Source organism: Eucalyptus grandis, chromosome 3 (assembly GCF_016545825.1).
Source record: "Eucalyptus grandis isolate ANBG69807.140 chromosome 3, ASM1654582v1, whole genome shotgun sequence".
Taxonomy (NCBI): domain Eukaryota; kingdom Viridiplantae; phylum Streptophyta; class Magnoliopsida; order Myrtales; family Myrtaceae; genus Eucalyptus; species Eucalyptus grandis.
In genome coordinates, this window is record NC_052614.1 from 16,603,802 (window position 1) to 16,619,677 (window position 15,876).

General features: G+C 40.2%; 1 protein-coding gene and 1 pseudogene across 2 annotated transcripts; one reads left to right on the forward strand and one right to left on the reverse strand.

Annotated features, from left to right (window-relative positions):
• Positions 1 to 1,084: 1,084 nt before the first annotated feature.
• On the reverse strand, positions 1,085 to 2,885 carry LOC104430864 (annotated as a pseudogene).
• Positions 2,886 to 3,772: 887 nt separating this feature from the next.
• LOC108958344 (peroxisome biogenesis protein 22-like) lies at positions 3,773 to 6,660 on the forward strand. Of its 2 annotated transcripts, XM_039310193.1 has the most exons (4): positions 3,773 to 3,875; positions 3,959 to 4,060; positions 4,538 to 4,603; positions 6,290 to 6,660. In XM_039310193.1, exons 1-4 carry the CDS (start codon positions 3,798 to 3,800, stop codon positions 6,293 to 6,295), a joined length of 252 nt encoding a protein of 83 aa, XP_039166127.1. In that variant the 5' UTR covers positions 3,773 to 3,797; the 3' UTR covers positions 6,296 to 6,660. The 2 variants fall into 2 exon arrangements, with proteins under 2 accessions (XP_039166127.1, XP_039166126.1); XM_039310192.1 differs by lacking the exon at positions 6,290 to 6,660 and having other exon boundaries at positions 4,538 to 4,651.
• The last annotated feature ends 9,216 nt before the right edge of the window (positions 6,661 to 15,876 follow it).

The window sequence follows — 15,876 nt, forward strand, 5'->3', positions numbered from 1 at the left end:
ATTGGCATGTCGTATCGTATCGTGTCGCGTATTGGTTTTGGTGCTACTTAGGGAATAGACTAGAAGAAGCTAAAACTTAATTTGGTAAAGAAAATTACTCGATTGGTGGGTGATTATTCTACAAAGTAGTTCAATATATAAGTACGATTGTGATTTATTTATGTGTTGAGCTCTAAAATGTATTTTGTTGCATATAATAAATGCTTAAATTTTTAAAATAGATAGGCGTTATTAATATGAAAAATACCAACTTCATTTTTCAATCAAACTTTGTCAATTTCTTCATCTCGAATTCCCCAAAGTATATTTATTAAACTTCCAAATCTAAATCTTCATCTTGAATTCCCCACAGTCACAACTTGACTGTGAGAGTTCAAACTCTCAAAAAGAAAACTAAATCAGGAGAAGAAATCTCTCAAATCCAAATTAGGAGAGAAGAAAAGGTAAGAAAAGAACAATAAAACATAAACAAAATCAATAAAAGAGGGAGGGGAGAGGGTGAGACTAGCTCAAACACTCCTCTATGGCTAATGGTTGAAGGAGATGACGAGGAGAGAGGGACGGAGAGAGAGAGAGAGAGATGCCATAGACTTGAAGAAGCTAAAACTTAATTTGGTTAAGAAAATAATCATAATCAAGCATGTAATCAATCATGGTGCGTCGAGATTTTTTCATTTGTCAAGCTTTTTGTTCTTTTATTTCGTGTTGCAAGGCTTGGCCATAAGTTAGGCCTCAACTGGATGCCCATCCAGCACGAGCCTCCCTGATGATCACCTTTAATCGCAACCTTTGCCCCAACATTCAGATTGAAAGTTATATGACAAAGGAAGCAACGAGAATGTCAATTGATTTGCTTTATATCATCTGGTGATACGGGTACAACTTAATGTAAAAAAAATTTCCTTTTTGCGAAATATGATAATATATTACCCGATGCAATGTGAATACTTTTGATAATATGTAGGAATTTGAGTAAAATAGTACCATTAGAGATGACAATGCTCGTCAAGTTCATGTGGTAAATTCGAAGTAATCCGATATTGAGGCATTGAATCCGGCTAACTCACAAACCATTAGCAAACTCTCATTCTTCTGCAATCTTAACAATTTTCTTCCCAATGTTGTCGCCGTGAAACAGCACTGTGAAAGCACAAGGAATGCTCTGCAGGCCATCTGAGATGTCCTCGAGCGGGCACAACTTGCCGCTGTGGAGATGGTTGCTGGTGGCCGAGATGAAATCCTGGAAAAGACCAACATGATCTGTCCTAAATGCCCCTGGGTCTTTATTCTGTTGTATATGGCCTATAGCATGTTGGGGGCGCTCTTTTCCCTGAATCTGCATACTTGGATGTTTCTCCGGACGCAGTGACTCTGCCAAAGGTATTCATGTTAGCGACCGCGGTTTCTTGCATCTCGGCACCCACATTGTTAAAGTATAAATGGATTTCATCAGGAAAATACCTGTCAATCGACAAAAGCAAACCGGCGAAAAAAGACCAGATTATTCTTTTGAGCAGAGAATGTACAATTTAGATTCTTAATATGCTCTGAAGCGATCTGACCTTTCGGGAGTTGAGTTCAAATCAGTTTCCTACCTATAGTTGAAGGCCTCATTAAAACTTAGATTTTTCCTTGAGCAGTTGTACCTGTAACAACAAAAACAAGTTCATCATGATTCACGAACTTTGGTGACGGAAACATTGGCGAAAGTGACTTTTCGTTTGCTTTTAGCACAACCAACGATGTAGCAGCTGTGCAACCTTGTGTACTGTCCGACCAAGTTCCCAACTGTCCCCGGTGCCATTGATACAAACACCTTCTCACCTCGCTTTGGCTTTCATATCTTGAAGAACCCTGCATAGGCTGTAAGTCCACTGTATCCTGAAAGAACAACCAAAAGCCCATAAAGAAACGCAACCAGAAGGGGGGGAAAACGTTGGTAGTCTAAAGCATCAGTACAAACAAATGGTTTTTAGTTTGATGTCTCCTGAGAGGCTGAGATCAAGAACTTGACAAAACTTGACTTAGGGCATTCTGTAAGATGCCGATCCAAGGTCAAATTGCCCCCACATCATTTCTTGACCCTGTTGAGAGCTGTCCTTCTTCTAATGTGTACCTTCTGTGACGTATTGCTCTGAAAAAACACCATTCTTCTGTCAAAATCACTTATCTAAAACATTTTTCTGCCAGAATAGCACGGCTATTTAAGCCGCACATGCCAAAATCTGTAGCACGCCTGTAAAACTCTATTACCCACCCCGGCAGAGTCTTGTAAAGTTCTTTTGATTAAGAAGAAATTCATGTATCGCTGAAAAGATTATGATAAAAGGAAATTGTTCGTGAATGAGAAATTTACCCAATATTCCAATGACAAAGGCAACCCCAATGGATCAAGCTTCCTGATCATCCCATTTCTTCTTTATCTTTCTGTACTCTGCCCAACTGACAACTCCCACAACAAATCACCTTCTCAAATTCAACGTTGTCTGAAGCCACAACTTTTGCCACACCATATGGCTTAATTTCCTGCGCATAGATTAAGACAAACATCAAAGAAAACCCAATTCCTCTTTTCTAATTCCCATCAAATTTACAGGATTGTCCTCTGAACATATATTTAGCTGCTGTGAACACATTGCACTCACCTCGCCGAGGATAATTCCTTTGAAAATGGGACCTATTTTCTGCGATGAGCTATAACGCTTCATCAGGTACAACTAATACGGGTCGATGGATGCGTAAAGGTTCTAGATCAACTAATGCAAGTATAGATCGGAGCTCTCAGATTACACTTTGTGTTTTCACTGATTTCTTTGCTTATGCCAATTCAGCCAGCAGCTATCATTAATTCATCTTACTTTAGAATAGGGCACCTTCAAATGCATTGTCCCAATCAGCATAGAGGGCAAATAAGATAGTACTTGCTCATTTCATTGAGCAAATATTTGGTCAAATGAGGTTTGTGCCTTGTGAAAGTATTATCCCTTTTCGGTCTTGTTCTACCGTAGATGAGAGAATTCATTTGTTTGTCATTATGGAGAACACATAGGAATTTTCCTCGTGTGTCCATCGACTTCTCCCTTTATATTTTCCTCTTCATTTTTCCCTTGGATCCCTAGACTTAATATGATGAGCTAATGAACAAGCGGCATTTTTGCGTGCTAGCAAAGGTTTTGAGCACAGGAAAAGAAAAGAAATAGCCTTAACTTTCTCTCCGTGACTTATCTGTCTCGGTTTTGGGAGCGGCCTCGACCTTCTAGATGTAAGGCCGGTGATAGCGACAGTGCAAATTCTAGAGTACTTTGGGGGCGATGGGATGTCATTTTATCGATGCTCAGAGAAAAGGATGAACTTCGTGAGAACGTCGTGCAAAGGCAACTGAAATCCCTGAAAATTTGGTCATCCAATTTGCACGGGCCGAAACCGCCCCTTCCCCCACCTTCTCCCTCCCTCCCTCCCTCCCTCTCTCTCAGTCTCTCTGTGCGTGCGCTCCCTTCCACGTCTCTCTTCCCGAAACCGCCCCTTCCCCCACCTTCTCCCTCTCTCTCTCTCTCTCTCTCTCAGTCTCTCTGTGCGTGCGCTCCCTTCCACGTCTCTCTTCCCGAAACCGCCCCTTCCCCCACCTTCTCCCTCCCTCTCTCTCTCTCTCTCTCTCTCTCTCAGTCTCTCTGCGCGTGCGCTCCCTTCCAAAAACCGCCCCCCTCTTCCTCTTCTCCCTCCCTTTCTCTCTCAAAATCGGGATCTATGCTAAGCACCAAGCTTTCCCACTTCTCTTTGCCTCATCAAGTCATGCATTGATGCTTAAGCTATTTGTTCAGGTCACATGTCGTTCGCTCGGAGTTATTCTTGAGGAAAGTAGTCCTGAGGAGCTTCAGGTAATAGAATCCTTTGTGGGGTCCCATTACCATATTCATGTGTTTTGCATGAGTGTTGCCTGATTTAGTACTTCTTTTTGCAGAAACGAGCAACTGTAAGATCCTCTGTGTCGGAAGTACTTTTGCAGATCACCAAATTTTGTGATCTTTATCTCATGGAAACAGTTCTTGATGATGAGAGTGAGGTAATTGCAAAACACTGAATTGCATCTGTTTGGACAACACCAGAGAATTCATCATTTTCTGCTTGAGTATTTTCTCATTCGTGCACTGTGAATGCCAGTACCATTGCTGGAATACTCCTAGTAAGCAGTGTATGATTGTTGCACTAATGATTTTACCAAACCGCTATGTTTGCACACAATGTGCTTGTTTTGTGTGGACCACTTTGCCTTAGTTATTTCTGGTTTTTGGACCTTGTTAATTGTTGGTATAACCAAGCTTTAGCTTTAGATTTGCTCTGTAGAATTGCTGTTAACATCCCATGGTTCTGTCATTTTGATTATGTTTTGTATTAGCATCATATATATTTTCTTAATCGCACTTCGTTTTTGTCATTCTGTTTCTTAAGATAGCAATTGTATTGCAGGGGCAATTTCCTCAATTTGTGTTATTTCTGCCAGTTGTGCTGCGTGTTGAAGTTGTTTTCTTCATTTGTGCAGAAAAGAGTTCTTCAGGCCTTGGAGTATGCTGGAGTGTTTACTTCAGGTGGTCTGATCGAGGAGAAGGTACACAAGTATCTGATATGAACCTAAGCTGGCCTATGGATTGTCGCATGGGCAATATGCTAATAGTTTTTACACCCTACATGATCATCTATCCCGAGCATTTCTTCTTTCTTTAATTGGATTCTGGGTTGGAGGGAACTTCTTCATGGCATTTATTTTTCTAGTTAAACTACATTATGAACACTGTTAGCAGTCTATCATCAGATGCTACGCCACGAGAATATAATTCTGTTTCCTTGTGATCTTCATCATAGCCAAGCACATGTTCGACCTAGCAGCACAATTGACTTATTACTCCTAGCGTGTTGAAGGTGAAGAATATGTTGATAAAGATAAAACTGCGCCGTATGATTAGGCAATAGTAAAGGCGTTATGATCTGTCTCAGTTGAATTGATATGTAGCGTAAGCAAGCAACTCAGAAGGTCTGGACCTGTTGAGAGTAATTGTGTATTTTTGCAACATCAGTTGGGTTCATAAGCATAAGCCTTGGAAGAAAATTACAGTGGTTTCTTTGCTTGGTAGAAATTGTTTGAAAAGAAGAGTTTCTAGGCATGATGCAGTCCTTCCTTTTAGGATAGGTGCAAAGTCTTTGTAATTAGGAACCAAGTCCCGTGTGAGGAAGGTCATAAAATTACGTGGTGGATATTCTCACTTTCCAGAAATGCAACACATATGTATTATTTAGGTTAGAAATGGTACCGATGATTTTCGAGGAGGATTCTAGCCCACACTAGATATATATTTTTTGTCAACGATTTTGATTATTTGAAAGATTTGCTTGTGCAAATTTGGTGGTCATGGATTGCAGCCACGCCACATTATATAATTACCTTTATTTTAGATCGATCATGTTGCATAATGAATTTTTATGGTTAGGCACATTGGAATGGAAGGAGTAGTTGTGTGTTAAACAAAGCGTTTTATTTTCTCATAAGAGAGAAGTTGGTGAATGATGAGTTTACCTGAGATTGGTCAAGACCAATTTGCTCTTTTACTTGTACAGAAATCTTCTCATGAAATCCCAGTGGCCACCCTTCCAACTTGAAAGGGGGAAGTGAGGGGTTCAAATCCTCACATCCTCAGGAGAGATTGGGGTGGGGACGGTTTCATTTCAGGAGTTGGTTTCGACTCTCACGCTCTGCAAGGAGGTAGGGCAAAAGTCTGAGAGTGAGTGTTAAAATAGAATTAGAGTATGACTGACCAAAAAAAATAATAATAACCCCAAATGCATTAATGGGGGAGAGAATGAATAGTGTAAAAAAAACCTTTTAAGGACGTCCGATTCAAATTTTTTTTAATTTGCATTTACTTGCTATTAACATAATTTTTATTCTAGCTATATAGATAAAACCGTACGTCATTTAGGAAAAATAGGATGTACTAAGTTTACATTTATGCATTCAGTTTGCAACAGCACGCCCTCATAAATTTTTGAGAAGTTCCAAATATTCATGAGCTAAAAATCACTTTCGCATGCCATTTTTCATAAATTTGTTCAATTAATGTGGGTCGGATTGATGGCGTTAACTAAATATTCATGTTAGCATTTTCAGGCTAGAATTAGCTTCGAAATGACTATATTAAAGTTTTATTAGATGATTTAATAATAAATTTACAAAATTAAATGTATTATGATTGAATTAGATATCTTAGTGATTTTTTTTTGTTTTTGCCCCTAAGTACAGGAATAGACGCCGAGTAGTGCCGCGCCACCACCATGAAATCAAGAGCAGCAGGAGAAGCGTGGACTACAACTCGGGATTGAGAGTTTGCCGTCGCTGCCTTTGCCAGAAAAATCCGTAGAGCATTCTCGAGCTTGAGAGAAGAAGCAATCTCCAAATGGAAGTCGTCCGCCCAATTGACAAGAAGTGCGCTCCTAAAATCTCCGCCCTCCTCCAAGCCCCTCCTCCTCGAGAAATCCAGGTAATGCTCCTCTACTCCTTCATTGATCCTTTTTCGAACGAGCAAGTTGTTGCAATCTTAGAATAGAAGGAATGAGTCACTTTCGCGTCCCTTTGCATTTGCATCATCACGATGCGACCGCCGTGTTTCTCCTGTTGCGGGTGAGATGGTAGTAGAATCAATGAAGACTTGAGAGTATCGAGTGCGACGCTTGTGAATATCAAAGTTTTACTTTAATTTTAGTGAATGAAATAATTAGGCATCATTGTTAGTTATGTATCTTTTACTTGTGAGTCCATCAATACATCTGGAGATGATTAAAGATGTGATCTTTAAAATTTGATGTTGAAAGGTCATGAGTTAAATGGCTCCGGAACCATTGTTGTTTCACTATATTTTTTTTTTTTTTAGTCGGTCCTACTCTACTCTTACTTTAACTCTTACTCTCAGAATTTTGCCTGCCTTCTTACAAGGCGTGGGAGTCAAAACCCACACTTGAAACTAACTCAATTCCAACCCCTCCTAGGAATGTGAGGATTTGAACCCCTTACTTCCCCTTCCGAGAAAATATTGGGTGGTCCGGGAGTGCCATGTTAGCATGGTCCCCGACCACTCACACAGCGCCACGTGGAAGCGTGGGCCCACTGAATTCTTCTGCCTTCTTCCCCTCTCTCCTCCTTCCCTCCGATCCCTAGCCTTCTTTCCCCCCTCCTAGCCTACACATGGTTTCTCTCTCCTTAGTTTGCATGCCTCTTTTGCAATGCATTTATTACAGCATGGAAGAAGAAAAAGAAGCAAACAATTTTCGTTCCTCTCCAACAGCTGCGAACTGGTTCAAAATTTTGAATCCCAAATTCTCTTCACGCTCGTTACTACTCCGCCGTGCGTCAAGCAGCCGTAATCCCCGCCATCGCCAACAAACCACATTACGGCCACCCTTGTGCTGGTGCTCGCTCGCTTCTCTCTTCGTGCTCATTGCTACTCTGACGTTCGTTCCGACATTCATGAAATGGCCATTCCTCGCCTGAGTCGACGAAGGAGGTGTCCCTGCTCCGATGCTTACTCTCTTCTCTCATCACGCTTGTTGCTGCTTTGGTGTTTGTGGAGCGGTCGTTCCCCGCTGTCGTCGACAAAGCATGCGCCCGCTTCAGCGCTCACTCGCTTCCGCACTCGTTGCTACTCGTTGTTTGTCAAGCAACCGTTCCCCGTCACCACCAACGAAGCACATTAAGGCGGTAATAATTGTGCTTCGTTGACCGACTGGAGGAGGAGGGAGGGCCGGAAGAGTTTCTTCCTGAGGCGGAGGGAGGGGAGCAGAGATTAGGCCATGGTGGGGGTGGAGCGGAGTAGAGCAGCCGTAACCCCCGCCATCGCCAACAAACCACATTACGACCACCCTTGTGCTGGTGCTCGCTCGCTTCTCTCTTCATGCTCGTTGCTACTCTGACGTTCGTTCCGACATTCATGAAATGGCCATTCCTCGCCTGAGCCGACGAAGGAGGTGTCCTTGCTCCGATGCTTACTCTCTTCTCTCATCACGCTTGTTGATGCTTTGGTGTTTGTGGAGCGGTCGTTCCCCCGCTGTCGTCGACAAAGCATGCGCCCCTGCTTCAGCGCTCACTCGCTTTCCGCACTCGTTGCTACTCTGTTGTTTGTCAAGCAACCGTTCCCCCGTCACCACCAACGAAGCACATTAAGGCGGTAATAATTGTGCTTTGTTGACCGACTGGAGGAGGAGGGAGGGCCGGAAGAGTTTCTTCCTAAGGCGGAGGGAGGGGAGCAAAGATTAGGCCATGGTGGGGTGGAGCGGAGTAGAAGGCACATGTCCTACCACTGCACGCTGCGAAGTCGGTTAGCAATTGGGCTCAGTGACTACGCATTGCTCTCGCGACTCAAGCCCCAAGGGGAAGATATTAAATGCCGATATGGTGGTCAATAGGGTGATTATCCTCTCTTTCTCTTTACAAGGAAGTGCTAGTGGACATGAAAGCCTCTACACAAGGAGTAGGAGTTCAGCAACATGCAAAAAGTCCAGGCGAGCAAGGTTGAGGAATTTGTAAATTCACCTGTGTGAACAATACATTTAGGGAAATAAATGTCAAGAAAGCGGTTGAATTGAGCTTACAATCATAAGGATTCTTAGCTGCATCTCCAATGGGATCTCCAAGGAGAACAATTAGCAAATTCACTAGAACTCGCATACCCATGACTCAGAATCTCAAAATTTGGAGAACTCAAAGTTGTTCTTTCAGCTTCGGCAGTTGCATCACATTGAGTTCTTCATCAAGAGACACTTGCAACTTGGCCGACATGATGGCAAAATGAAAAGGCTGGCCGCCAACTCCCAGTATATCTTTCTTTCCTGGTGATTTTTTCTTTTTTATCAGGCAAAAGAGAAGGCATTGTCTATGACAACTATGAATTGTAGTCTCATTCATTCAATTGACACGCAATGAAAACATCACAGAATCTGAATTTCTTTTCTTCAACGAGCATGAAACCACTCTCGTCGCTCCCGAGCCACTCATATTCCTCATTGAACTTCTTAGAATCTCCAGGTGAGGTCCTCTTCTTCATGGCTTCCATTGCTGTTTTCCAGAGAACTTGAACGTCCCGAGAGAGAGAAAGAGATGAAAGAGGATGGGGAGGGAGAGAGCAAAGACGAGATTTAGCAATGGTAAATCGAGGAATGACAACCATCTCCCCTGGTCATTTTTGAAGAAACATTCTATTGAATTGGGCCAGAATAAAGAAATGGATGCATACGTTGCTCGAAACATGCAGGGACATAAAACAGATTGGATAGGGTAGATAAGTGTACCCTTGGGCCACGGGCGCTGGGCAGGAGGTGTTCCTTCCTCGGGTCTCCTTTATTGATGTCAAAATGTCTTTCGGGAACCATTGATGGTGTGAAACACTACTAAAAAGACAACCATCACTCCCGCCCATATCCTTATGCCGACTTCTAGATTGTTGGCCATATCCTTGGGCGCGGTGGCTCTTAGCAGAAGGGCAAAACTAAATGCGTAAGATATTACTACCGTATATAGCAGTACCCTCGTAATCACCATGAAAAATGGTGTCCTTGATGGGAGACTACTTAGAATGAGAAAGACAACACTAAAGGAAGGAAGGAAGGAAAATCGTCATGATGACCTCAGAGAAACTAGTATTGTGTTGCCAAAGGACGCTCAAACGATTCAAACTCAATTTGGCTACAAACGTGCCAAGCAATGTGTCGACGAGCATGAAAACACTCTCGTCGCTCCTGAGCCACTCATAATCCTCATTGAACTTCTTAGAATCTCCAGGTGAGGTCCTCGTCTGCATGGCTTCCATTGCTGTCCTCCAAAGAGCTTGAACGTCTCAGAGAGAGAGAGAGAGAGGATTGGGGGGAGGGGGAGACAGAAAAGACGAGATTTAGCAGCAATAAATCGAGGAATGACAACCATTTCTCGCACTTTTTGTATTTTGAGAAATAATTGCATAACTGTGTAACTGTATCGCTTTTGAATGTTTCGACTATTCTTTATCAAATGACTTCTTCCTCCATTCTAGATTGAAGGGAAACTTCCTCCAAATTCAATAGCGATACAGTTACACGGTTGTGGAATTATTTCTCAAAATACAAAGAGTGAGAGATGATTGTCATTCCTCAATTTACCGCTGCTAAATCTCGTCTTTGCTCTCTCCCTCCCCATCCTCTTTCCTCTCTCTCTCTCGGGGACGTTCAAGCTCTTTGGAGGACAACAATGGAAGCCATGAAGACGTGGCGCTCACCTGGAGATTCTAAGAAGTTCAATGAGGAATATGAGTGGCTCGGGATAGACAAGAGTGTTTTCATCCTCATCGCCGCATTACTTGGCATATTTGCAGCCAAATTGAGTATGAGTCGTCCGAGCGTTGCCAAAGCAACGCGATATTGGTTTTTCTAAGGTCATCATGACGGTCTTTCTTTCTTCCTTTAGCATTGTCTTTCTCATTCTGAGTGGTCTCCCATGAAGGAGGCCATTTTTCATGGTGATTACGAGGGTACTGCTATATAGGACAGTAATATCTTACGCATTCAATTTTGCCCTTCTAATAAGAGCCACTACGCCCAAGGATATGGCCAACATTATAGAAGTCGGCATAAAGATATGGGCGGGAGTGATTGTCGTCTTTTTTGTGGTGTTTCAAACCATCAATGGTTGCCGAAGAACATTTTGACGTCAATAAAGGAGACCAGAGGAAGGAACATCTGCTGCCCAGCGCCCGTGGCCCAAGGGTTCAGTTATCTATATAATGACTCTTTCATTCAATATGTTGTTCTTGAGTTAATAGTTACCCATTATGAAGTTCCACTTTACATTGAACATTATGCTTGGAGATGAGGACTGCTCTAGAGTCTTCACTTAAAAATAAATTTTTATTATATTATGACTTGATTGTAGTTGGTGGGAGCAAAACTTGGCAACTTGGTCTTCCTCCTCCCTATCCAATCTTTGTTACGTCCCTGTCTTTGCATATTTCGAGCAACGTATGCATCCATTTCTTTATTCTAGCCCAATTCAGTAGAATGTTTCTTCAAAAACGACCATCTGGTCGTTGACTCTGCTGGCTATTGTCATGGAGACCATCAGTGTCGGCACGTACGGGTTCCTTTGTTCGTCTTCAGATGTTTCTCCTCTAGAGAGCTTGAACGTCACCGTCACATGTCCAGTGGCTGACTTCATACATAATGGACTTCCGTTTACTTCTTGGGCAAGTTGGCAAGATGCAGGTGCCAATAGCCGCCAGCTAGTCTTCCTTTGCCGACTTCATGCAGTGAAAAAACCTTATCCAATCAATCTCCTTGGCAAGTTAAGCTTTACTTGCTTCTTTTGACATTTTAATCAAAACTCCTCTCTCATTTTCTTTTGCATGCGACTGAAACAAGAAGGCTCTCACGTGTTCTTCTCTCGGGGTTTTAATCACCGCCTTTAAATATCCAGCACTCTCATTGTAATAAGTAGGCACATCAAAGGCAAAAAAAATAATACCCTCGATGGCATAAAAATAAACTAAACATATTAATTAGGATTCTATGTCAATCAAAATCAGGTCACCTTAACTTTCTACTGGCATCGAGGGTATTATTTTTTTAGTTTTTTTTTTCTTTCTTTTTTTCATTTGAGGTTTTAAGCCTTCCATAACTTGTTCCATTTGCTTTCTTTTGAAGGGGGTCCAATACCGACATCTCACACAAAGAAACCTCATTATCATTATCATCACTAGCACTATTTTTCAAAACCGTGCTTGAGTTATATGATGAAATTTCAGCTATTGTTGCATCTAAGTTCTTCGCTATTCTTATAGTATTTTCATCTTGGGCTCCCAAACTCATTCCTTCAAAAGCATTTTGCATTAATGTGGTAAAAAGGAAGACGAGAAAACAGAGAATTGCAATATTCTTTGTGGACCAGATTATTCACAAGTCCCTGAAGCAGAGCTTGTGGCCACCATATTGAGCGTTGTCGAGGTGACGGTCTCAGTGTCTGGCACTTTTTGATGGGTTTTGCTTCTTCCTTCCCAGAAAAGCCACCGGTTGAGGCTGTCAAAGAAAGTGAAGAGAGAGAGACGATAGGGGTGAGTGAAAAAGGGTAACGGAGACAGAGAGGGGGTGAAAGAGAGTAACAAAGACCGGTGAAGGAGAGAGGAGAGAGAGGAGAGGACTTTGGGACATTGGTATAATGAGCTCATCTCAACCAATTCAGAATTACTTTCAGGCGGTTTCTCCTACGCCTCGAACGGTTATTTCTTTGCACTAACTATTCCATTATCCCATAACCGTCCCATGAGTGTTGACAACATAACATCATCTATATCTATTCTACGCTACGTTGAACCTATTCATTTTTATGGACACCTGAGTGGGTGGAGACTGCAAATGATATGCGAAAGAAGTGATTTGATTGTTTCCGCCTTGTAAGGATAGGGATGGTCAAGCAACGATAGTGGCATTAAAACCCATTTCGAAGGGAGAAGAGGTAATTACCTGCGGCTTAGTCTGGCTAGTTAGCATGTGCTCGGATGAAATTATGCCAGTTTAGGTGAAAAGCAATGCAGCTCTTTCTCTTATAGTGAGCATATGCGTAGCTGAGATGTGAGAAATTCTGAAATCTTGCAGGTGACCATTTCATACATAGAGGAGGGTTTACCCTTTGAAGGGAGGCGGGCACTGCTTACGGACTATGATTTCACGCGCAAGTGTGCGAAGTGCCAAGAAGAATCTTAATGGACACTGTTGCATAAGTTTGCATCCAGTGTTTGCACACACTAGAGGTTATGGTTTTAGGATTCAATTGTGGTCGTGAAAGCTGTAACCACATAAGTACAAGTTAATTAAATGTTATGTTTGATCACAACTTTCCTTTAGTAGTCATAATTATGCTCACTGATGAAAATTTACCCAAAACTTGACTAGTAAAGGTAACTTTTCTACAGATCAATTCAAAATTTCCTACCAATAACCGCTTCATCCACGTTCTCTCTATAACAACCATGACAACAGATAATTAATCATCCACGCTTCCACTTGTCTCATAACTCTCCGTTTGTATATTTCTTAACCAATTAATTATATTGATATTTTAAAATAAAAAAAACTTCACAAAATTGACTAAATTTTGACGTCCAGTTGACTGGCTTTTTATATCAACAGAAAATTCTACTAATACTAATATTGATTACACATGAAGGAAATTTGTAAAAAAATTTATTGTACGGATGACTACTATTTAATCCAATTTAATATGATCGTTCAATATGTTTAATTAATGGATGTAAAGGAATTACAAATTGGATAAAGAAATACTAGTTAAACGGGATGGTCCTATTTCCTCATATTTTTTACTGAAGCATATCTTCTTATGTTTGTTGATCAAATTAGCCTTCAACCTTATTAAGCATGTATTTGATGTACAAACATCTTTTTTTTTTTTCTTAAGGAAAATTAATGATTTAGAGTTTCTACTTTTCTATCTCGATTTAAATCTAAATTTCAATAGTTTATTCTTTCTTGAACTAAGCTTGAAGAAAACCATGTACTATTTCTTCCCCAAAAAAAAAATGCCAAAAGAAACGATTAAGAAAGGTCGAATTGAGGATTTTATTTGATTTTTCCTTCAAATCTATAAATCTTGAGAGAGATTTAAAAAGAAGCGACAAGAAAAGAGAAGATCAAGAATTTTTTTTTTTTTACAACTTCTTCCTCGCACCAGATGCGAGCAAATTTTAAATGCTTCTCTCTTATTCTGAATCTTGAATAATTTTTTTATTATTATATAGGAATAGCAAAACGATAGTTTGACGTTTTCTTTATGTTTAAGTATATTTAAAATAATCTGTTAGAGATACCAATACATATTAGGAATCTTATTTTTTATTCCATTATTTTTTAGGATTACCAAGGCTCTGTTTGTTTAAAATAAATCAATAATTTGGAAAATATTTTCTTAAAGTGATTGCTTATATTGTTTACAATAATCAATAAATGAAAAATATTCTCGTCATCTACGAAAATATTTAGACATATATTGTTATCAATGTGAAAATATTTTTCATAGGGTAATTATTTTAAGGGATATAAGCAATCATTTTTAAGAAAATATTTTCTAAATAATTCATTTTTCGTGAAATAAATGAAGCCAAATTCCTCATTAGAATAAGATAGCTAATTTTCTTATAGTATTAGATTACTTTCTTTGTTTGACACATTAGATAGTAAAGTTATTGAGTATGTAGCCGTGTTCTTTTTCTCCGAGTTTTTGAAGATTCTAAAATATTTAACCAAGTGAGAGGAACGAAAACCAAAACCCTATTTTTATCCTTTTCTTTTTTATTGTCGTCAAATTACCTCATCTTCAAAATCCTCCCAATTTTGTCAACACCTAACAAGGTCAACCGTAAACATTATTTGTTGCAGGGCTCTGTCAATTGCGTGCATCAACCACGACCAAGTCGCTGTCAAATGTCTTGATAGGCATGAGCGTTGGAGTCAAGCACTGCTTAATTGAGCAAGTTAAATTGAGCACCATGAGGCGATGTAGCTTAGTTTGCCACAATTAAATTTGGGTTTCCAAACGGTTTCAAAGTTGTTTGAAAAAGAGGTGTGGATATTTTAATCACGTGCTTAATCAACGTTTGTCAATTCTAATGATGACATGGATTATATTCGAATTGACATATAAGGTCTAACTTACACAATTATCATTGTCTCTGTTTGATTTGATGTATCCATATACCTGACCTAGTTCGGCTTACATGACGCTTGGTCACAAAGAAAGTTGCACTTGTTATATGCAAGCTGAATGCACCAGCTAAGAGGGATTTTCGAAGTACGTTCATAGATATTAAAGAATGTTGTTGGGTATATAGTTCCATTCAAAGACTGTGTTTAATATTTTGTTATTTCATAGGTGCTTAGTATTCTTGTTAGATTAAGATAACTAATTTTCTTGTTAGATTAGATTACTTTCTTTCCTACATATATATTCGTATATTCTTGATCGTAACACGTTAAAAGGTAAAATTATTAAGCAAAGATGTAGCCTTTGAGTATTTCCTCTTTGTTTTTTTTTACATCGTAAAATGTTTACAAGATAAGAATATGCCAAAGAGAATTGTGTAATTTCAGTGAATTTTTATAATGAACAACACATCAACTTTACAAGATGATAATGAATAGCACATAAGCTATTTATTGGCTTGGCAAGATGATTGTCTAAGGTACAAAGATTTTACAAAAGTAATCTTAATTATCTCTAACATCCTCTAATATAGAAATGTCAATCGAAATTTGGAGGAAAGATGCAAAAGATGTTTGGGTGGATGTATCTTAATAAAGACATCGTAGTCCGATCAAGGGAAAAATGTTTAAAAAGTCCCAAACCTTTTTGCATTTATTGTCACACCTCGATTTTCGAGCGCACCCATCCCAGCTTGGTCGATTAAATAGTGATGTCCTGGATGCATCGCGATCCATTCATTTTAATATGCATGCGGAAGCATATATAAAATTCCCAGATAATAAAACAATGAGATAGAAAAGTAGAGCCATATTTTTCAAACCTGAAAAACCACAACTACACTTTTATACATTGCAACCCATATAGTATATATTACAATACTATTAACAAAAGTCGATTCTATCACAACATAGGTTCACAACATAGGGTTTGTAAGACAAGGGTGGAGGTCTCAAGGCTCCTCTGGATCCTCATCTAGGTCCTTCTCTTCCTCGACGATCTCTCCTTCTTCCTCGCTCTAGCTGGAGCCCACAGCTAAGTACACCGAAGAGTCAGAATTGCCCTCGGGCTTGGGGTCCTTTGCATCTATCAGTGATCCACCC

Coding starts and splice junctions, on each gene's coding strand:
- LOC108958344 (XM_039310192.1), top strand. CDS start 3,798: ATGCTTAAGCTATTTGTTCAGGTCACATGTCGTTCGCTCGGAGTTATT. Junction 3,876..3,958: donor GTAGTCCTGAGGAGCTTCAG/GTAATAGAATCC, acceptor TTCTTTTTGCAG/AAACGAGCAACTGTAAGATC. Junction 4,061..4,537: donor TTCTTGATGATGAGAGTGAG/GTAATTGCAAAA, acceptor TCATTTGTGCAG/AAAAGAGTTCTTCAGGCCTT.